The sequence below is a fragment of the Leuresthes tenuis genome, unplaced genomic scaffold (genome assembly GCF_036924035.1).
Source record: "Leuresthes tenuis unplaced genomic scaffold, fLeuTen1.0.hap1 SCAF_6, whole genome shotgun sequence".
Lineage (NCBI taxonomy): Eukaryota > Metazoa > Chordata > Actinopteri > Atheriniformes > Atherinopsidae > Leuresthes > Leuresthes tenuis.
The window spans coordinates 8,166,426-8,188,656 of NW_027325360.1; the positions used below are offsets into that span (position 1 = coordinate 8,166,426).

General features: G+C 39.1%; 3 protein-coding genes across 5 annotated transcripts in view; 1 reads left to right on the forward strand and 2 right to left on the reverse strand.

The window, feature by feature from the left end:
• hspb8 (heat shock protein b8) overlaps window positions 1-22,231 on the reverse strand; it is a 480,000-nt gene that overhangs the window by 281,270 nt on the left and 176,499 nt on the right. The window lies entirely within an intron of this gene.
• Window positions 1-22,231, forward strand: part of ksr2 (kinase suppressor of ras 2) — a 116,636-nt gene that overhangs the window by 8,322 nt on the left and 86,083 nt on the right. For 2 of the 3 annotated variants that reach the window (XM_072387428.1, XM_072387427.1), the window contains exons 2-5: window positions 7,217-7,357; window positions 8,281-8,431; window positions 18,191-18,226; window positions 20,120-20,621. In XM_072387428.1, coding sequence (XP_072243529.1) covers window positions 7,217-7,357; window positions 8,281-8,431; window positions 18,191-18,226; window positions 20,120-20,621 — 830 coding nt within the window. The remainder of the gene's footprint in view (window positions 1-7,216; window positions 7,358-8,280; window positions 8,432-18,190; window positions 18,227-20,119; window positions 20,622-22,231) is intronic. The other variant, XM_072387429.1, reaches the window with a different exon arrangement.
• The window catches only part of fbxo21 (F-box protein 21), a 286,959-nt gene that overhangs the window by 7,074 nt on the left and 257,654 nt on the right, over window positions 1-22,231 (reverse strand). The window lies entirely within an intron of this gene.

Below are 22,231 nucleotides of genomic sequence, written 5' to 3' on the forward strand. Positions count from 1 at the left end.
AGCTCATGTCTCAAAGGGAAATAGCATGATACAGGCTCATCTTGTTCAAGAGTTTTTTAAAGGAGCAACACATAATTTGAACAAATGTTGGGGATCAAGCAGGAGATGGCTTAGTTATTAGCTAATATTAATAAGTGTCCAAAGGACAGTTGTAATTATGTATTGATATATTGTATATATATATGATATGTTAGAATGATATATTCTAATATATAATATATTTTAAAATAAAATGTATAGTATAAAAATTTGCCCCCCCAAAAAAAAGCTACACATGAATTGTTACTCCAGCCGTAAAGAATTGGAACAAATTCCTCATTGAAACACAATTTCTTTCTGAAGTCCGGTGTTTAACTGGCTCAAGTTGCTAAAAAAGCCTGATAAAAAGTGGTTGCTACAAATATGTTTTTTTGTTAAGTCTTGCTGGAACATTACCTTCAAATATAAAGTTTGTTCACCTGGCTCTTACATCCTCTGAGGCTCAGAATGATGTAAGATGTTTGGTGATCAGTACGGGCGACAACAGAGTAATTCTGTGAAGAGCTGGCTTCTTCCTTTTAACAAGTTGGATGTGAGAGGCATGGCTTAGAGAACAAAGCTAATCAGAAGCTTGACAAGTGATGTAACTTGCCATTGAAAATGGCACAAAACAAATATTTCTCTTTAGTGGTAGTGACTTCACTAAGTGTAAAGCTTTTATCTTCCCTTGTTGCTGCAGAATTGAATACACTAATAATGTCCACAAAAGCTTATGACATACACAAATGTCATAAACCGAGTTAGTCCTCACCAGCAACGGCTTTCTTTTTAAGGTTGTAAGTCTTCCTTTGAGCATCGAGTTTCTTGTCTGGAGCATTGAAAACTTTCCTTGAAAAAAACCAAACTTTCCTTCCACAGCTCATATTGTTCCACATCTTTCTGATACTGTCCTCAAGTCACAGCAAAAAGCTGATGCATTGATGTTTGAGAAACCCCAACTAAGAGGGGTTCCAGGACAGGACAAGGGGGAAATAAAAAAAAACCTAAAAATCGGCGATGTGGATCGGTCCATTGTAACCGATACCCGAACTTGAATTTACTTCTATATCAGTACCGATATCCAATCCAAATATCGGATTGGTGCAGCCCTAATTTTAGGACCAGACTTGGAATTCTTGTATACTAAGAACTACACATTCCTGAGACATTTTCCTGTCTCATGTGACGGTTTGAATGCACTGGTAAATATCCTACTCTCCAGAATTAAGTAGAAGATCTGAGCAGCTTGTCCACCACTGATTGTGTATAACATGATAATTTATGAGAAACCAAAAGCTTTAGCAGAAGGGTTCAATGCATCTACAAAGGGAGAGACAGAAGGTAAAGATGATAATAATTATGGCATGTCATTTTTATCATGTAAGTTCTAGCAGCTTATGATCATACACATGCCGTGCAGTGTGTCCATAATGGTTTTCACTATGCTTGGCCACGGCTTTTAATTTCTGAAAGTGACAGAAACAACCCACTGATTGATTGATTTACCAGTCTGCATGGTGGCTTTAGCTCTCAATCCCACCGTGTGGGGCTCGTGGCCTAGTTAAATTGCTAAATCATCCTGGAAAGTCATGTTTATAAGAATGACTTATCCAACCCAGTCTTTGAAATTCAGCATGATGCCATCCCAACATATTGTTGTAGCTTTAAGGATTGCCCTGCCTAATGTGTTTGAAGTTACTGGAAGTAACTCTAGTTCTGTGAATATGTCAGTATTTCCCTGGAGATGCATTGATTGATTTCCCCTTGATTTTAAAAAGGTTCATTCAGAATGTTTAGTTCTTTCTAAGAACTATATAAAGCCACATAAAGAAATTAATAGAGCTCATAATGTTTGCCTTGTCTGTACCACACAACTCTTCTCTAACGTATCAACTTTTTAAGTGAAAAGGATTTACACTATATCCCCATTTATGCTGTATATTACAGGTCCTGGTATTTTGTTTCTATTTTACCTATTGTGAGATATAAAAGTGCTTTGGAGAACAGGAAAAACACTATTTTTACTTAAAAAAATGCACCCAAAATAAAGTGCTGTATTTGTGCTATTGAAAATGAAAACTGATGGAGCAGCTCATTCAGACAGAGGAATGAAGCAAGCTACTTTTAAGTTGTTGCCCCTGAAACAATTGTTTGAGCATGAGATGGGGCATTTACTGTGGGGGGAAAAAAATCAGATTTGTCAGAGCCATGTACATGCTGCATTTACTGAACAAAAAACAAATGAAACTGAAAATACCGCAAAGCCCACACTTTGAGTAACCGCAGGATTTAATTACTTTCTTTTAGCGGTACACCTGTGTTGATATCTTTTAGTGAAAAAAGGGTGTAACTGTATTAGACAAAATGGGCAAAAAAAAAAAATAAATAAATGGTCAGCTGCTTTTAACTGTAGATGCTTATTAAAGGAAGAGCCTGGTGGAATTAACTCACCTTTTATCGTTTCTTTTCATCTTTTAGTTGCATCTAATGTTCCACAATAATGTGAAAGGGTGTACTGTTAGAGCCAAATGGAGTATAATCTTTAAAATGGGCTGCACTTAGGAAAAGTTGTGTGTTCAATGTTATGATATAGTCAGCTCGCATGCTCACAATGAATACCTTGATGGTTTTAAGTGGCCTGTCCGGTGAGGAATGACTGTTCTTTGTTATAAACAGTGACGTGAGTTCTCAGCCAGAACGAGCCACCCAAAAATGGGTAAAAAGCAGCAGTATTTTCACATTCATCACTTGCATGTTGAAGCTAACTAAACTACACCAAAAAGGCTACTAGTACAAGATGTTTGGAAACAGATAGGAACAGGTTAATATATTTGCCTTTTTTAGGTAAACAATAAAGAACTTCCATGACACTGCTTAATGTGATGCAAATATGAAGAGATTTAAAAGTGAATATGTTCCATGATGGTGAAAGATAAAGCCTGGATAAACCTAATGTATTCTCTTATCTCCAGCACTGGACCACTGACAGCTTTGGCTAATGTATGTTAAAACCAAAGTAATCAGTTAGATCAGAGAATCCCACAGGTTACTATAGTACATCCTAAAGTAACCATGAATATACAAAACAAATATCCTGTAACTGAGTCCATAGTTCAGTGTTTTCGGTCTGGACTTCTGTAAATGATAAAATGACTGACAGCGCCACAAGCTTATATTTAGAATTACTTGAAAAATTGATAGGATTACCTGATCATTTATACATGTGTATAAAATCAGCTCGAAATATTCTTGATTTTACATGATACATTTGATATCAAAGTATGAGACACAGTAATAGATCAGCACATTTAGGCAGGGTAAATGTGTATTTCTCTGTAGGTGTGGACTGAGCAGCTGCCTTATCAGGCAGAGCGTTAGCAGTCGTGGGCAGCTTTTACTGTAGGGTTTTCTGCATTCAGAGGTGACTCGCTGGTCCCTCCTCCACTGGTTTCTACTTTGGTATGCACTGATGTAGGCCAGGTCTATTTTCTAGCAGTCATTTTGTAGGTGTACTTTTGGAATGGGGCCATCCACATGCATCATCCTTAAGTCCTCAAGCATCACGTCAGTCTCTGTGGGCCTGGACCTTACTTTACCATCGTATTTTTCGATAAGACCAACTATTTCGAACCAAAATTGCTCAGTAACAAAGACACTTGTGTGTCCTGCTTGTAGTGGTGAGAGGCTTGCAGTATAGTCTTACAGAGTCAGAACAAATTGTCTCAGCATAAACAAACACATCAGTGACAACATGGATTGCTTTAAAGCAGACAATGCCCTTGTCTTGAAATGTCTTGAGATCTTAATGAATTTTGTGTGACTAGCTTTTGTCTAAATACTACAGAGAGAGTACAACAGCTCCTTTTCCCACCATGAACGGGCACCTCTGTTCACACTGACACGTTTTAGGGCGTGGAGTAATCCACCCACTCAACTCCATACCACTCTTCCACAGCGTCTGCCTATTTTAAGATCTGTACGACTCAATAACCCTTAAAGCACATTATTACCATAGGACTGAGCATGCTGTGAGTAGCCTGCTAGCTAATACTAACACATACAGCAGGGCTTCTTTTGAGGGCTTCTTAATGACCAAAAACTGCTGTTGCTGCATTCAATGGCATATGGGAAAATATGACTTTCCAACTGGGGAAAATAATGCCTTTTAAAAGTCCTATTTACTGGTTGGGATATAAACAGAAGTAAAAGATCTGGTAGAATATTATCTAATTTCTTTAAGTGAACTATAGAACTGCTTATGAGAATTTACTGTTAATAGCAAAGCAAGAGAAAAAGAGTTTACTCTTCTTACTGAAGTTGAAGCTGGATGGAGGTGAGCACGAGGAGGCACGCTATTTCTGCTCTTTGAGTTTGCTGTACCTTCAGACTTACATATTTATGCTGTGCACAGAAAAAGCTATTTTCTTTGTTATCTCCTCATCAATATTATTGTCTGGCTGTGTTTTTGGAGCTCTGTGTTGTACAATATGAATAAAAGGGAAAGTTGTCAGGTCACAAAAACCCCACGGGATGTGTTGTTGATGATGTAGCAATACTTAGATACACAAGGATGACAACGATACGAATACGATAAGATAAGATAGATTCATCCCACAGCCGGGAAATTTTCTCGTCACTGCAGCAGAAGGAAGATAACAAAATAGCAGGTGACCAAAAAGGTGAAAGTTTTGAACATATTGCACAATTGTATAGCACAGAGAACAGCGTTACAGACAACATGCTCCAACCTTAATGGCTGATGGGATGAACTATCAAATTACATTGTCACTTTATAACTTTTCAAGTTGACTATCTATGTTTTTAGGTGTACAGACGTTGTTTTCATCCCTTCATTGCTGTCTGTTAATGTGTCTTTTTTGATTTCATGTTTTGCCAATATGAGACACATTCTGATTTTTCCCCTATATTGCAAAATGCCTCGTTCCATAATATAGAACATATGCTATGCGTTGCAGCATACACAGCTCTCTTTGCGGTTGGCATGTCTCAGTCCCAAATGTGCCAGTTCCCCTCTGTCTGTTGTGTGTAACTCAAACGACAGACTGTATGTGAAGTCGTCACATAGCTAAGCGTCTGTGAGAGATGGAGGTCAAACTGACTGAGGAGCAGAAGGGGGGTATTTATATCTAGACTGATCTTATCCTTTAATGCACTGTTGTGCAATAAAACCATTATAAATTAATAAACAGATGCACAAATAGTTTGTATAAAAGGTGAGTTTTACTAAAAATAATTATTTCAAGTAAACAACAAATGAAATGAAAGTGTTTTGCAATCATTATACATTCATTGAAATTAATACAAGAACATCTTTTTAGTGTTAAATCTAATTTAGTGAGACATTTATTTGCTTAATTTTCAAGGTTACTGCTCTATTTATCCTTTCATCCATTGATCCAATTGCATATGAATACATTGTAAGAGATAAACATAATACATGCATGATACATTAAATTTAGAGCTTTGTCCTCAGTCCATCTGTCCGTCCCACATTTTTTTATGTATTTAAAATCTATTTGTTCATACTGACACAAAAAGATGGGCTGATGATATTTAGGTGGTCTAAGGACAAATGTCAAATATTGCTGTGACATCACAACACGTTTTTGGCCTTAACTCGACATTCATACACTACAAATTTTGACATAAAATGTCAAACAGGATTAAATGATGAAGTCACGACATTTTACATGCAAAAGGTCAGAAGACTCTTTGGAGTACGTATGTGGCTCGGGAGCAGAACAGGGAGATTCTGGCAAGTAATGCAATAGTAAGTAGACTGTATTTTTCAGGATCAAAGTAGAAAAAAATAGTTCTGAATAAAAACTAAATGTTTAACAAATTAATTAGGGTTCTATTTTAAAGGGAACACCAATGTTAACTCTTGCTATAAATGGTTTATCTCTTAAAAAATAGTCACTAATTTAGTCACTTTTCTTGTCAGCACCTACCATGAGCCCGTCATCTTATGGTCAATTTTGGGTGAAGCTGCTACAGCAACCTTTCAAATGCTGTTCTAAGAGGAGGATTTTCTTGCCTAGCAGCGCATTTTGTGTTCTGGAAGTGCCGACAAGTTCTCAGTAGGAATTTAGCTGGGTGATAAAGGTCATTAATTGATAACCTTTGCTAACCAAACAAACAGTGGAGTGTTGGATTGGACGTGTTAGAAAGCACGGTCCTGTTGAAAGGTTGTGGGTGCTGTACCACTGCTCGAGGAAAGAATCTTCCAGAAACCGGCTTACCTTGCTGGGTCCTCTCCCAAAGTGGTGGAATGCCCCTTAGTGAAAATTAATGTTTCCACTTGCGAATTTTCCTTGGTGTTCATGTGTTAGCTCTCTTTATCTTGGCCATGTCTGAACATTTGACAGCTTGTATGTCTGTTGGACTTCTGAAAAATGATGGCAAAGTGGAGAATATTGGGTCCCTGGTAGCTGATTTGTACATTTCTCCTTTGTGTAGTTTTTGCAACTTAGTCTGGTGGTTTCACCTAAAAAGTATTAGAGATATTGTCAGAAACTCACTTATAATTGTGCGTGCATGGTACAAACGTAGGTGTGACATGAGACTTGAACACTTGCATAGAGCAGAAATTCTTCTTCCATCCATCCATTTTCTATACCTGCTTAATCCGTCAGTCGGGTCATGGGAGGGCTGGAGCCTATCCCAGCGGTCATCGGGCACAGAAGTTCTTATAAAACAATATTATCTTTTTAAATTTTGTATTGGAACTCAATTGTTATAGAATATTAGATATTCTTTGCAAAATCAACATTTAAGTTTGTGCATTTGCGTCAGGACGCTATTCTAAAACAAAGGAGAGTTTGTTATTTTGAGCCAGGATACACACTCACATTCTAGCTTAGTGTATGGTAAATGGAATATGTAATTTATTCATTTTGCTGAAATGTTTTAAATGCTTTTTAAAATGTTGTACTTCAAACAAACTGACAGCAGCAATTATAAATCTTTTTTTGAAGTGCAGCAAAAGTATTTGAATGCATGAAAATGTTAAAAGAATTTGTCAGAATGTAAAAAAGGCCCTTTTCTTCTCTGCATTTGTCCCTCTCTCTCTCTCTCTCTCTCTCTCTCTCTCTCTCTCTCTCTCTCTCTCTCTCTCTCTCTCTCTCTCTCTCTCTCTCTCTCTCTCTCTCTCTCTCTCTCTCTCTCTCTCTCTCAGGGGAAGTTGGTAAAGTACTTTAGCCGCCAGCTGTCCTGTAAGTGCAAAGTGGCCTTAGAGGAGCGCGGTACTGAGCTGGAGGACTTCCCTCGCCTCGGACACTGGTTCCGCATTGTCAACTTAAGGAAAGAGGTCACACAGGTGAGGCTTATCTCCAAATAAAGTGGCACAATTTTTCTACACGATAACACATTTATCTTATTAATCCTAATGACAAATTCCGACTTGAAAATGTAACAGAGATTGTTATTTATTACCCAATCTATTTTTTAGTATACTGAAATGCTGCCTTTAAGAATTTGTTTTTTTTTTTAAATTTCAACTTTATATGTTCTTTATCAGTTTTTTTACAGCAACATCCTCGTCCAGTATTGGCTTTTACTTGTGGGCTTTGCTAAATTAATAACTAAATGCTAATTATCAGCACTTCTATAAGATTTTCAAATAGAAAAAGGTGCTACTCTCAGTTGTTTCCCAGCTTAGATGCTGTTTTGAAAGGCTTATCCAAAAACAGTTTAATAAGTTTTTTATCTACTATTTCTGAACAAGCAGTAGGCACTTTCTGCTTTCTACCACACTGCCATATCTCTTCTTTTCACCTCACAACAAGAAGGTTTCTGGTTTGAATTTTGGCTGAGGCCTTTCTGTGGAGGTACTTGCTTTCTCGAGGCGCTCCGGCTTCCTCTCACTGTAAACTGTAAACTGCCTGTAGTGTGAGTTGTGAGTATCTCTGTGTTTGCGCTGCGATGGACAGGCGGCCTGTCCAGTGTGTACCCTGCTTCTTGTCTGGTGTTGAGAACTCGATGAGACCTCGGTGCATCAACATATTTAAACTAAAAATTCACTTTTTTTTTTAAAGAGAAAGAGCTCAAATTTTTCTTTAAACTTTCTTTTTTATACACTCCAGCTTTAAAACATGATAAAGATAAGCCACTATTTCCTTTTCCCCTTTAACCAACAAAACACATCGTAATCATGTCTCCACAGCTTTTTTCAGTGCAAACTAAGACCTCCATGTGTTAATGCTGCACGTGCCTGTTTTGTGGTGCTGTCGTTATCATCAGGAGATGAGCCCAGGTGAGGTGACTTTGGAGGGCCTGCTGGAGATGAGCGAGGAGCAGGTGTGTGAGCTTCTGCAGAAGTTTGGTGCCAATGAAGAGGAATGTGCCCGACTTAATGCTTCCCTCTCCAGCCTCAGAAAGGCCCACCAGCTCGGTGAGGGTACAGCCGAACCACTTAAAGATGTTTTACATGCAAAAACACATAGCTGACCTTAACACCCACTGCACCAAAATGTTTACATGGCAAAATACAGATGCCACATGAATCGAAAATACTACTTTCTTTGGGAAAAAAAATGAAATCTTCTACACAAGCTGTGTGTGTTTTTTTCCTATTAGATTGCTCAATTCTTGCCAAGGGTGTCAAATGACTGACAACTAGTGGAGTGTAAACTAAAGTGTTGACAAATGTGGCTGATACAAAAAAATCTTCATAGGGAACAAAATGGGTTGAACAGTTTAAACTGTAGACCGCTGAGGGAAAGAAATCTGTCTGTCTATTATAGACAAAGACGTTCGTTGTTGAGAGCTGGCTGGTGACCCACTATTTGTTCCTCTGCCATTTAAGATATTATTTTTCAAAGATTCTGCATAGTACAGTGCTGACGGAAAACAAGGTAAGCGAAGTGTGGATGGCAGGCATTTAAAATCCTCTCAAACTGAGAAAAAAGAAAGTTTGTTACAGTTTGATTTTGTACATACTAGAAAGGTTTACACCAGCAATTATTAGGATCAATCCAAAAAAAACCTCATTACTCAGTAACCCAGTACTAATACTTTGAAAATAGTTTACAGTCGGGCTGCACGTTATTAGGAAAACATGAGATATGCGATATCATTGTTGAATATTGTGATGATGATATGATCTGCGATATATAAGCAAATACTTCAGTATACGGTGTCCGGTGTATTGATATGGGCAGCAGTCCGCTTCTGCCCTTGTGCAAGCTGGTTAGTTGTAGAACATGAACATAAGCAAAATTTTCTCTAAGTGGAATGCAGCCCTCATTAATACACCTACGCTTGGCATAGTATTTCAAATCAAAACGTCTTCTCTGAAATCTCGGGCCTAGTTTTCAACCACTTAAATGACGTTTTTAGCCCATCAAACTTACAGAAATAGCTTTGAAAAGAGAATAACATCCAATGAAAGAGCAAGAAAGTGGTTGATAAAAAACAGGTAACAGCCAACACCTTGTACAAGCTCTTTAGACGTCAGATGTACGAGAAGGGGGAGTCCAGGGGGTTGCAAGATGGGCGCTCTGCGGGCATCCTTTAGAATCTTGGTCAGATTGAAATTTGGGGGGATTTGAGGCGAGGTCAACACTTTGGGTTCATTCTCATGTTGTCCAATTTGCTCCTGAGCAGTTTTTACGGTGGGTAGATTCCCTTGTTAGAAAAGGCTGCTTTAATCAGGGAGTCTTTGAAAAGTTTAGATTTGTTGTACATACCAATGTAGAATCTGCATGAATGCCAGGACCAGATGTTTCCAAGCATTGCATTTTACCAAAAATATTCAATGCTATCAGCTTCACTGGTCAGTAATTTTAATGTTGTGGCTGATCAGTGTTTACAGTCAAAGATAAGAGACCCTTTTATTGAGCCCTGATGAAGCTTTTATTTCATTAATTTCTTTTTTGTTTACAAGCTTCATGAAATGAATGGCCCATGCCACTGACATAATAGACCAGTTCCAATGATCTAAAATGGCAAATGATAGGCCTGAGAAGACTTGTAACTGATTAATTAATCTTTCTCTAACTGTAACGATAAACTACTGCAACTACATTGTTAACATCTGTGTAGTTTATATTCCTGAATATTTTGAATAAGTTTGAAGAAAACCTCTATTTTAGTGCACTGATTTGTTGTGTTTCAGGATACTGATATCAGTTGCATTCTCTAGAAATGATGCAGCTCTTATTGTCCCATTGACTTTATTAAGCATGATATGTTGGTATATGGTATGATATATATGGTACGGGAGCTTTAGTGTATGTCATTTGTCCCCTATGGGCAATATGGGAAAATATATACTATTCTGGATGCAATTCCAAAAACAAAACAAAGAAAAAACTCAAATTCCTTAAATAATGTCTCCTGCTGCTCTGGATGGCTATGGGACATGAATGAGTGAATAGATAATTGATAAGGTGTTATTTGATGCCATAGACTGTGTCTCAAAGATCTAAAAATTAGATTTTGCTTTCTCCTTTTTAGCTACTGAAAGTAACTGAAACTGTAGCGGCAGCCTTTCTGACCATTAACAGCCACAGTCATCTTTTTTGTTTTCACTAAACATACCTGACAGATATGCGTTCCCTTTGTTGCCCACCAGGTGGCTTTAAAAGACCACATTTTGCTGTCAGTGTTAAATGGACAAACTTTGCAGTGATGAGAGCTAACCAGAAGGGGGCAGTAGAGCATCACTGAAACTTGGTTGGTTGGTTTAGCAATAATCTTTGCTCGTTTGATAACACATGTGCGTCTCCCCTCCTCAGCAGCACATGTAGATGCTCTGTTCTGTAACAGATGTCCTTTCCGAAAGGGGACTGCTGAATAATTACTCAAATTAACTTGATGAGTAGTTTTTCTTCAGTGTGCCCTCAACAAAACTCCATTAAAGGAGTATTTTATACGAGGAGGTTTAACTTGGCTGTAGACATTCTGACAAGCAGTGCAGCCTTAAAACCAGACTATTTGCAAGGCTGCTGGCATCTCAAAACACTCTCTGTTTATCCATGTACTCATTTGTCAGTCTGGCTGGGTACAGAGGCAGAATTTGTTCAGGAACATAGACAGACATACAGTAGTTGCCTTGCAGAGTCCATCAGGCGGTTGCTGTCAGCCGTGCCTCAGTCCAGCTGGGTTCATAGTTGGAGTTTACTTGTCTGTGGACACAGCTTTTGCCATCACTCTCTGGGACTTTGAATATGACCACAGAATGTCTAGAAAAGCAAAAAAACAGAGTGGAATTTGTACAATGGTACACAAGTAGGCAAAACTAAACTTTGACGTAATAACAAAATTTTATGTAAAATTTCATGTTTTGCCAAACTAAACCACCTTGAGCCTTAAACATAAAAGAAACTTGGGATTTTTTTTTAAGTTGAGCAAATCTCCTAATCATTTCTGTCTATAAAAAACTGTAAATTAGAGAAAACAGCAACCATGTAACAGTGAGCAAGTGATACTGATGCCAATGAAAGAGCTCTAAAAACTGTCAGCTGCACGTCTACCAAAATATGAAACACAACAAATGCTACGTCCGTTTCACCAGATCCAGCTGAAGTGCCGCTCGTTTGAAAGACAACAAGTATGGAAATGTCAAAATTAAATCAAAACACAAAGGCTGCAAACTGTATCTTCCTTGAAAACTGAGAAATGCTTGCCACAGAGCAAGATGCCATGATGGAGATTGCCCACAGAGAAGTGCTTGATGTTAACAAAAGCTCTCTACTGTAGCGGGATTTCAGTTTTTCTGGAAAGGGTTTCCTTTTTTCCATTGTACTATGTCCTTTAGCACACTCACAACTTTAGATCTTGTAGACAGTTTTCTTCAACCATGTCTGAGCTTGAAAAACAAAAATCTTAACTAAAGCTCAGTCTGCAAGTGAGTTGCAAGTTGAAGCCTCTCACACCCCTCCGGTGTTCCTCTCTTGAGATGTGGTGCCTTGCAACTGTGACCTTGATGTGTTGGATACCGTGTTGTAAGTCTTGACTCTTTGTGACTGAAACACTCCGGTGCCAATGTTCCCTGATGATTTAGAGGTGTTTTTTCTGGTCTCATAATGGGAGGGAGGTGAGACCAGATACAGCTTTGCGTGTAGCTTTTGAACAAATTAGACTGAAAACGTTATTCATTTTACTTCATTTGAATGGAACTTACATACTCAGATCGCTGATTACGTTGCAGAATTGTTCGCCATTCCTCCACTCCCTTACTCCTTAAATCCAGATTTAAACTAGATTTTCATGTATTGATTCAAATGTATTGAAGATGCATCAAATTAACCCTGAACTGTTTGAATGCTGACAAAAAAAGATTTGCCATTCACCCAGTAACTCACCTTTAACCACCAAAGTCCAAATTCGGCCACATGTTGTCACACATGACAGCATAAGTTTGCACTGGAGGTCTAGGCTGTCTTGTATCGCTGTGTTTGTCATTTCCTCTCTGCTGGATATTGTTTTCATTACCTTCCCTGCCTGTCCTCTTCATTTGTGGCTTCAATCTTCCTCTTCTCCCTCCCTTTCTCTGGCTCTCCAGAGACAAGGTCTGGCCATACAGAGCCACTAATGGGCTCTTTTAACAGGGGGCTTGGTAGAGATGTGTGAATGCGCCACAGCAACACCACCACCACCACAGAGCAGTGAGAGGCACTTTCAGCCGACAGAAATTCAAGGCTTGCAGCTACATCCTTCGTATTCTTACCCAGATGGAGAGGGAGATGTGTCATAGCTTCCAAACACTGACACATTTGCACATCTGTGTGTGCGAGCATTTGAGCATGTCACAGGGATTCTGCGAGCACCCATATTTTAGCCATTTTATTCAAGAATTTACGACGAATAAATGCTTTTAAGAGTTAACACTCCCATATAAGCATTTGGCTTTTTAAAGCTTTTAGGCGTGTTGAGGTTGCTTTACAAGAGTGATACAATATTTTTGATACAATATTACAGACATGCATTCAACCTTCATGAACAAAATCAGAGAGGAGGGTATACATATTTAAGTGTTGTTTTTTTTTCCAAAGAAAACATGTTGCTAATTTATGAGTCATCAGGAAATAGATTGAAATTGGCAGACATTGACAGTCATAGATTGCAATCTTGGCAGTTTATATATCACATACATCTTTAAATAAAGAGGAAGTATCAAGCAAATGTAGGTTGCACTGTGGTGTATTGATGGAGGAAGGAAACTAACACAAGTTAATAGCATTTTTTCACTACAGGCTCTTGGATTGCAGTTCACAAGTTGCAGTTAGGATGAGTCATTCAATTTAGAGGCAGCCGGCCGGTCCATGGTGCGGCAAAATGCACCCATTATCCAGCCTGCCCCTAAGTCTACACACAGGCGCACACACTTACATCCTTCATATTAGTCCATCTGCTGATCAGGTAATCGTACGGATCTTTGCTTTGTGTAACAGGTTTCTTTGTGCCTTTGCTCTGTAATCTTTGACAACTGACAGGGATGTCACCATGCTCCGCATTGAGACAGCTTTGCATGCGTACAAACACCTAATTGGCTTCAAATGCCATCAGCAAGAAAAAGAGATCAACACTGGCAGAGTCAAAGAATATTAAAGGAAGGGATCGGAGGAAGGAGGCATATGTGTATGTGTGTGTGAGGGAGGAGGGGGAGACATGGAATAATGAGTGAAAATGAAGGGAAGAAACAACAGGAGGTAAAGAAGACTCATTCTCATGTCGAGAAGAAAAGCTCATATGCAACCGGGCAGGAAAACGACCAAAAGAAGTATTGGCTGAACCCCCAATATCCTTCTTCCTGAACACCCCCCCGGTGGTTTGTATTGACTGTTAACTAATTAGCTGAGTCCAACTTTGAGTCCCACTGATTACACTGCCAGTACCTTCCACAAACTGTCACCTCAAAAGACTGGAGATTAAAAAGGGACACTGCATTTATTGAACACAGCCATTGCCCTTTTCACTAAATCCTGTTTACAATGGCTTTAAGACAGACCAGCTACAGTGGCATTTCACTGCCATTTAGCCAAAAGAAGCAACATATCTAGAGGTAATTAGTCCAATTATGAGGCTGTTATCAGCCTTTCTCAAAGCCTTTGCGCATGTTAAGTTTGCTCTAGTAATGGTGGTGGGATGTGCTTTTTGCATTAATCACTGCAGAGGACAAGCAGTTGTGAATGCTGCAGGTGCACTGTTTGGCCCTACTCTTGATGTGATGAGAGGAGAGAATGGAAGATTGATTATGAAGTTAAACATAAACACCATCAGCATTTGCTATGAAAAGGGGAGATACTACTTGATTTCTTAAAGCAGGGAACTGACATTTTGGAAATTTTTCCACTTTAGAGCTCATTTGTACTTGCATGGAGGGATCTCACTGTGTCACCCTCAGCCCCTGCAGACAAGTATGTTTTTTTTTCAGTGCACACAAACGTACGATCCTCCAAAAAGCTAAATGTCCATAGACTTCAGAGATGATTGATTGAATGCTGTTTGACTGGAAGTTAGCTGAGGCTGGGACGGGCTGATATGATATGTAATTGATATGTCAGAAAGAGGACAAAGCACCATAAACAAGAAATAGCAAAGAAGCACAGGTCAGAAGCCCAAACAACAGCAGCACAGGACAATAAAAGGGTGTAATCTACATTTTGTTTCACTCTATCACAAAGGAGATGTTTGTCCACTTTGACGTCTGTCTTTTCTCATGGAGAGCAAAGCTAAAGCACCAACAGCAGCACAGATACAGCCAAAAGCAGCTCCAGTTCAAATTGGTGCTCTTTTTACATACCACCTTATCTTTTTTTATAACATGTAGACATGTGTTTGTGAAGCTCTTACACAGAGAGGTTGCAGAAGCATGTTCTCATGCTCCTGCTCCTAAAGAGCATAGAGTGGATGCTTACTGTGCTGGTCATGTAAGAATTGGTTCTTCTTTATTTCTTGATTTAAAGTAGGTGAATCAAACTATTCGACGACGGATTCTGCTCCGTTGATGTGATTTGCTTAAGTTTGCATGTTAAGGACAATGATAAACATCTGATTCAACCAATCACATAAATACAAACAGTTTTTTGCAAGTGTTAAATTTTGATTAAAAAAATTAAAACCTGCTGTAGGATGATTTTCTTTTGTTTTTTTCTTATTTAAATTTTTGGGTGGCGGACACCTCAAAGAAAATGTAAACAGAGCACTAGCTTATCCCTTCCTGAGTTGCTAATACTCATAACCAACAATGACTAAGAAACACTGGCACTTGGATTAGCTTCCAAGGTTCAAATCTCACCAAAACCACATCTAAACCTCAAGAAAATATAGAACAGTCACTTTAACACTGAGCACCAACATAAGCCTTTGATGGTGAAATGTATAAATTAATGTTAAAGTTATTTTATTTAAGCTGCATTTTTTATTGGATAATTGCAGTTAAAACTGAAATCAAGCGATACTGTCCGGTGAAAGTTTGAGCCCCTCTGTGACTTTGCTGGGGAGCAGGACTTTGCTTGCTCATTACAACATAATAGGTTTTTTCGCAGATGAACATGAAAAGCGGTTCAGGATGTATTTTGTCGTTTTGTTTAGTGATATCCTTTAAATGCCACTTGATGGATTTAGAAAGATTAGCAGCAAAGTAAAGGAAAAGCAATAAAGAAAAGTAAATTGAATCTCATAGCAGCCGCGCTTTTAATTAAATGAATTCAGAACAATAAAAACAAATGATTTTACTCAGGATAGACCGACAGGCTACGCTGTTGCAGTGCCTTTAGCCCCCTGAAGTTGTGATAAATTATAGGACTATGTAAATGCATTTCATTTGAAGATCAAAGCTTTCCAAGGACAGCAACTTCTAAAATGTCCTCGATAGACTGACTAACAAGCACAAGTCAGATACACAAATCAACTTAGATTGCAGTTCTCCAAGGACCTGTGTGCGGTCTGTGTTCTTCATTTAATTTCAAAGAGCTGTTTTCGGTTTGACTCAGGCATTTGCTCAGGTGAGACTATCTGACAGAAGAAATCCACAAGTTCAGGCCCAGTTAGTGTTTTGCTGTGGCAGTTGCTAAGATACTAATGTGCTCCATGATTTGACTCATTATTTGAAGCAACAGTTTCATGTGTGAGATTCAAGTTCAGTGCTTCTCTTGCAGAGAATTTTCACCTGAGTATCAACTTGACAAACACTGTCAGAAGCACTTGTAAAGAGAGGCTGCTTCATGCAAGAGTATAATTACCAGAGGGAAACTAATGATTTGGACAGAGGTGGTCGGTCAGCATTTCCAGAAACTACCTAATTTTGAAATGTACGGCATTAATTGGCACCTTGTGTGTCAGGTTTTAGACGTCTTTCAACTAGCCCACAGGCAATCATCCCATCTGTAATGTCATTCTCAGTTGTGTGAACTCTTTATCAGAGTTGATTAATGTTCATACTACATCAAGCTGAACTTTTACATTTCTGAGTGGCCTGTGGCAGTTCGATATCTCCTAATAAAAGAGGCTTGATTGAGCTCCCCCCTCATCTTTTCCTACATTTGTGGATGAGCACTTTTTCAGGCCCACTCGTCTTCTCTGCGTCTTGATATCTTTCTGAAGGGGTTTGCAGAGGTGAGTAATGGGTTCAAACACAAGTGTAAATGTGGTCCTCAGGCGGTCACACCAAGGGCAGAGACAGCTTGAGTCAAGAGATCCTGACTAATTTCCCCAGGTGTGAATTACAGCTGTTAACAGGGTGTGCTATCTTCAGACTGATGAGTTATTTTAGATGTTTTTTATGTTCGTTGAGTCACAAAAGACAGTTGATGCAATTAATATGACAGCTGGTTTGCAAAGTAATGCATGTCACGTAAATGACTCATTCTCTGCAGCAGTTATATGACAATACAGTACTGAAAAACCAAAAAGATTTCCATGACAACCAGGGCAGAACTATCTTTATCTTCTTACTTTTTCTAAAGTGGTATTTTACAAAAACGTGATTTCAGGGCACTTTGAATAGTGCCCTGAAATCACTTTTGTTAATAATTGGCACAATTTGATTAGATTGAATTGAATCCAACAGAATTTTATGATGGATAGATTCAGCTCTGCAACTCCCAATGAGCCCATAAGTCAAAGCTGGAAATCTGTCTGTCTGTTAGCAAAGCAAACATTTTCTCCTTGGCCTTTGTATTCATTATTCAGGCAGATGAATGTAATGCCCATGTCCACCAAGGACAACCAAAGCCCTCCTACTATGCACAGAAAAAGCACAAGAAATATGTGACAGCATGAAACATATTTTTGTTCTATTAAACACAAAGTTGAACCTTTTAAGTTAAATGTCTCTGAGAATTCTGGATATGACACACAGAACTGCAAAAAGGAATCTTCGAGTGTCCTAAAATGGCTCATGTGGTGACGTTCTGTAATATAAGTCTAATTAGTTTGAATTGATCAATAGTGATTAGCTGTTGTACTATTACAACATGTCAGCTAGTCGGCATATGTGCCATCATTTCCGTTCCATTTCCCTGAAGTAAAAACCTCTTGCAATGTAAATCCAGCAAAATGTCAACATTCTCCTGGTTGAAAATTAATTTAACAACCCTTCCTTACCTCCTCCATCAGGATATCTGAACGTATTTAAAAAAAAAGGGAAAAACAAGCGTATCTTTTCAGCTTTCTTTTCTCAAAGTTCATAATTATTCGTGGCCTCCTTTCCATAACAGTACAGAATGGGAAGGGCTGTTTTACCCCAGGTTTTTCTAACTCACATGGGAGCTTTTTTTTTTTAAATGGTAGATATTTCCAGTGGTATATCTGTTGTGATGGGTATTGATATTTTGTTTGAAGTTTGTGTTTTTGATGCTTGCAATTCCTGAGAGACATCCTCATGAGGGAAAAGAAAATAATGACACAAGCCCCCAAAAAAACTGTTAAGAGTTATGGATAGAACTTTGCATTAGTGGTGGCTAGAAGGTCATTAGCAACGTGAAAGAAGGTCAGTTCTGCACACACTGAATGAAGCATGAAATACTGCACCTGCTTAGATACACTTAGGATACATTTTTTTTTTACAAACATTATGTTTTGTTTTCCTGAACAGTCTTTTGCTTATAGATAAGTGCATATGGAAAGATAGATTTTTGCAGACTATTTCAGCTGCCTCCCTTTCCAGATCAATAAACACAATCTTTTTTGTTTCTTTCTGAAGAACAACTTGAGGAGGATAAATTGCACAGTAACGGAGGTAACGTATTGTCATCTGAGATCAAAAACACTCATTTTGGCTGCTCACTTTCAAGTCTCTTACTTCTGTTGCTGTTTTTCTTTCTCATTCAACTGAAAGTTAAGTTTTGATGAAAGTTGGCTTGTGTTATGACTCATGTAGCTTTGCCCTGTTATGTTTTTATGCACTTTTCTATTTCTCTCATTCTATTGCTCCATTCACTGATGCTTAATCGGCTCCACATCAGCATATTTTAACACCGCTGCTCTACTAATATGTCCGCATCACACAAAGTTAATTCTTCATTCCCGAAACCAAGCACTTCAGCTTGTAAATGTTTGCTTGCTGCCTGTGTTTATCTTACTCCTGCAATCAAGAGATACCGCTAATGGATGTTTTAGTGTTAAACGAACATCAAGAACCAATTTAGATAACTTGATACACCGCATTATGCACAAACATGCGCTCAAATTAAACAAATAAAAAAATGCCCAACTTCTTTCACAAGTGGTATCATGACATGCATGCGTTTAGTTGGTGATCTCTCTTGGAGAAGTGCTCTGTGCTTAGAAGCCTTCAAATAAAAAGTAGTTTTTGTCATAAAAGCATAATTTCAGCTGTTTTAATCGTCCATCTTAAGAGACGTCCTCAAAGTTATGAGGTGCGTTGAGTAACCGTGACGCTTCTGAAAATGTATTTCCTTTAAAAAGCAGTGAGAAAAATGAGCACAATTCCATTTATCTACATGATGTAAGTTAAGGAAAACAAATCTCGAAACCTGAACAAATTCAGCCAAAAGTGTTTGCTTTTCTGGATATCACAATAGATATCAATAAAATAACTAGTTTAGTAGCTTGAGTCAATCCTTTAAAGGTTTTTTAAATGTAAATGACAACTCTGAAAGTCCAGTTGCTGCTGACCAGCTAGTCCTGTTCTGTCAGATCCTCCCTTATCCTCAGGTTGATCAGATTGCTGTTGTTATGTCATTCACATTATGACATTACCCTCACACTGCATCTTGCAACCATGGCCCTATTTCTGCTTTGCAGCCTTGGTAAATGTGACATAGGAGCATATAATCCAGGTTGTGGTTGAAGAGCCCCCTCCCTCATACGAGAATAAGGACTACTGTTGCCAACTGCTGACTGAGACAGTGGATTTGGAGTCCATTTTAAGAGGAGAGACTTAATGGCAAATGATGCGGACTGCCACAACCATCAGTTCATTTACAAGCGCAGTTCAATTGAGCTACAGGTACAGCTTGAGAATGCCATTTAAATGGAATTCTCTCTTTGTCCCTGGGAAGCATTGGAGGAATAATGATATATTAATCAAGGTAATTCCGACTTCTGTATCATAGGTGGCGATATCCCCCTTTTCAGCTTGCTAGTTTTAGACTTTTTCTGGTTGATGTTGTATGTCAAACAGACCACAACAGTTGAAAAATAATTGAGATCATGGCAAACTGGCTCCATGTCGACTGATGAAATTGACAATTTCACAGCTCTGTACATTTCATACAGGCTGTATACTTTTCGTCTTTTACGAATGAGATGTTCGCTATCCATTGCGGTTATTCACTGTTGTGATGGGATTCTTCGGGCCAAAGCCTTGGGTGTGAACTATGGAGCAAGCATGGAGCACCTTGCCCAGTGTATGCTCATTTAAACATAGACATGCAGGAGTAATTCAGCAGCCAACATAATCTGAGTATGTAGACTTTAAAAATTTAGATTTTGAATGGTTAAAGTCAGAATAACACATTAAATGTTTTTATTAAATGTTTTTTTCAAAGACATGTAAACCTACTGAGTCACCTGGCTGGTCTGCAGAAGACAGAAGCCTGGGCTAACTTGTCAGCAGAAACTCAGTTTTCAAAATACAGCCATCTATATCTCTGCACTCTTCCAACAGGGAGCCAGGCTAAACAGGACTGGTCGATCCAGTGGCCCACCTCTGAATCGGGCAAAGAAAATACCCCAGTGTGCCAGCCAGAGGCCAGTCAGTGGATTCGGTTCCAGCTCTCCCAAAGTCCTAAAGTCCAGTCCAAGTACAACCAGCACATGTGCCAGAGCCCCCAGGCCCTGCCCCCCCCTTTGTACACTGATCGGCTCACTGTCGACAGCCCAGCCACAGGGTTTTTCCCTTCCTTGGACTTCGGTCATCGCTCCCTGCCCCCATCACCACGCCAGAGGCATTTTGGCCACACGCCTCCTCGGACTCCTTTGGTGGTCAACACTATGACTCCGCCTGGCACTCCCCCCATGCGACGAAGGAACAAAGTGAAGGCCCCAGGAACGCCACCTCCTCCAAGCCGCAAGCTCATCCATCTGCTGCCAGGCTTCACCGCGCTACACCGTAGCAAATCCCACGAATTCCAGCTGGGGAACCGCTTGGATGACACGCAGACACCAAAGTAAGTGTTGTACTCCTATGTATTTCTAACCATAGGGAAAAAGAAGCAATGTTAAGAGTTTATTTTTAGATATAAGTTTGTAAACCAGATTTTTTTTCCTGTTTGATTAGTAGAGACAAACACAAAAATATCTTTTAAACATTTGCAGATAGATAAAATTAATTTAATTTAAAATGGGTAGTCAAATATGGTACCCTGCCTTTCGCCTGATGACTGCTGGGATAGGCTCCAGCCCACCCGCTACGCGACTGACGGATTGACGGTATAGGAAATGGATGGATGGATGGATGGATAGTCAAATATGGTTTTGGTTTGGCATCATGATAAAGGACTGTTATAAAGTTGTAAACCTTTAATTGAATCCCAATATGTCATTAAAGTCATGCATTATTTGCCCATTTCCAAATAACATTGTTTTTCAGCAAATTCATGTTAAAATTCGAACTCACACTGAATCATGAAAATGATGTGATTTCTGTAAAGTGGGATGTGCAGTATTCAGATCTTGGTAGCACTTACTGCAATATACATTTTTTCCACTGTAAAAGTACGAGACTAAAACGGCACTTACGGTCTTAGATATTACAAACCCAGTTCCAAAAAAGTTTGTGTAATTTTATTATTTAATAAAAAACAGGACATGTTGAATTTCATAGCAGCAACAGGTCTCAAAAAAGCTGGAACAGGACCATTTTTACCACTGTGTAGTGCTCCCATGTTGCATTTCATGATGCACCAAATGTTTTGAGTATGGGAAAAAGTCTGGACTGCACACAGGACAGTCCAGCACCCGGACTGAGAGGCTCAGCCTTTCTTAGGTGCTCCTACTCTGAAGCCATGCTGTTGTAGAAGAAAAAAATTGCCATCTGGATGAGAGTATATGTTGCTCAACGACCTGTACAGATGTACAAGTATCTAGTTTCATATGCACTAATGCACCCCAATACTATCGGAGATTCATGCTTTTGAACTAAGAGTTGAGAACAGACAGGATCTCTCCTCTCCTCTCCTCTCCTCTCCTCTCCTCTCCTCTCCTCTCCTCTCCTCTCCTCTCCTCTCCTCTCCTCTCCTCTCCTCTCCTCTCCTCTCCTCTCCTCTCCTCTCCTCTCCTCTCCTCTCCTCTCCTCTCCTCTCCTCTCCTCTCCTCTCCTCTCCTCTCCTCTCCTCTCCTCTCCTCTCCATTGATTTGACAGTTTATTTTAACAGTGAATTTAACCGCCTCAGTCCAGTTTAAATGAGCTTTGACCCACAGAAGACGGCAGCAGTTCTGGATTATGTTAATTTATGGCTTCTTCTTTCCATTACAGAGGTTTAACTTTGAATGTAGAACTTTTTTGATAGGCAATCATTTCCGGAGTCCATGTCAGATATGATAATATGATAATATGATATCATATATCATACTCATATATCATATATCATACTCTGTAAATTTCAAAGTTTTTGCAATTTCACATTGAGGAACATCATCCTGAAGTTGCTCTGCAATTTATAGACTCAATATTCTGTGATTTTTGAACCGCTGCCCATCTCACTTTTGAGAGGCTCTGCCTCTTTTATACCGATATCATATTACTAACCTGTTTCTCCATCTGTCACTTTTTAGCACC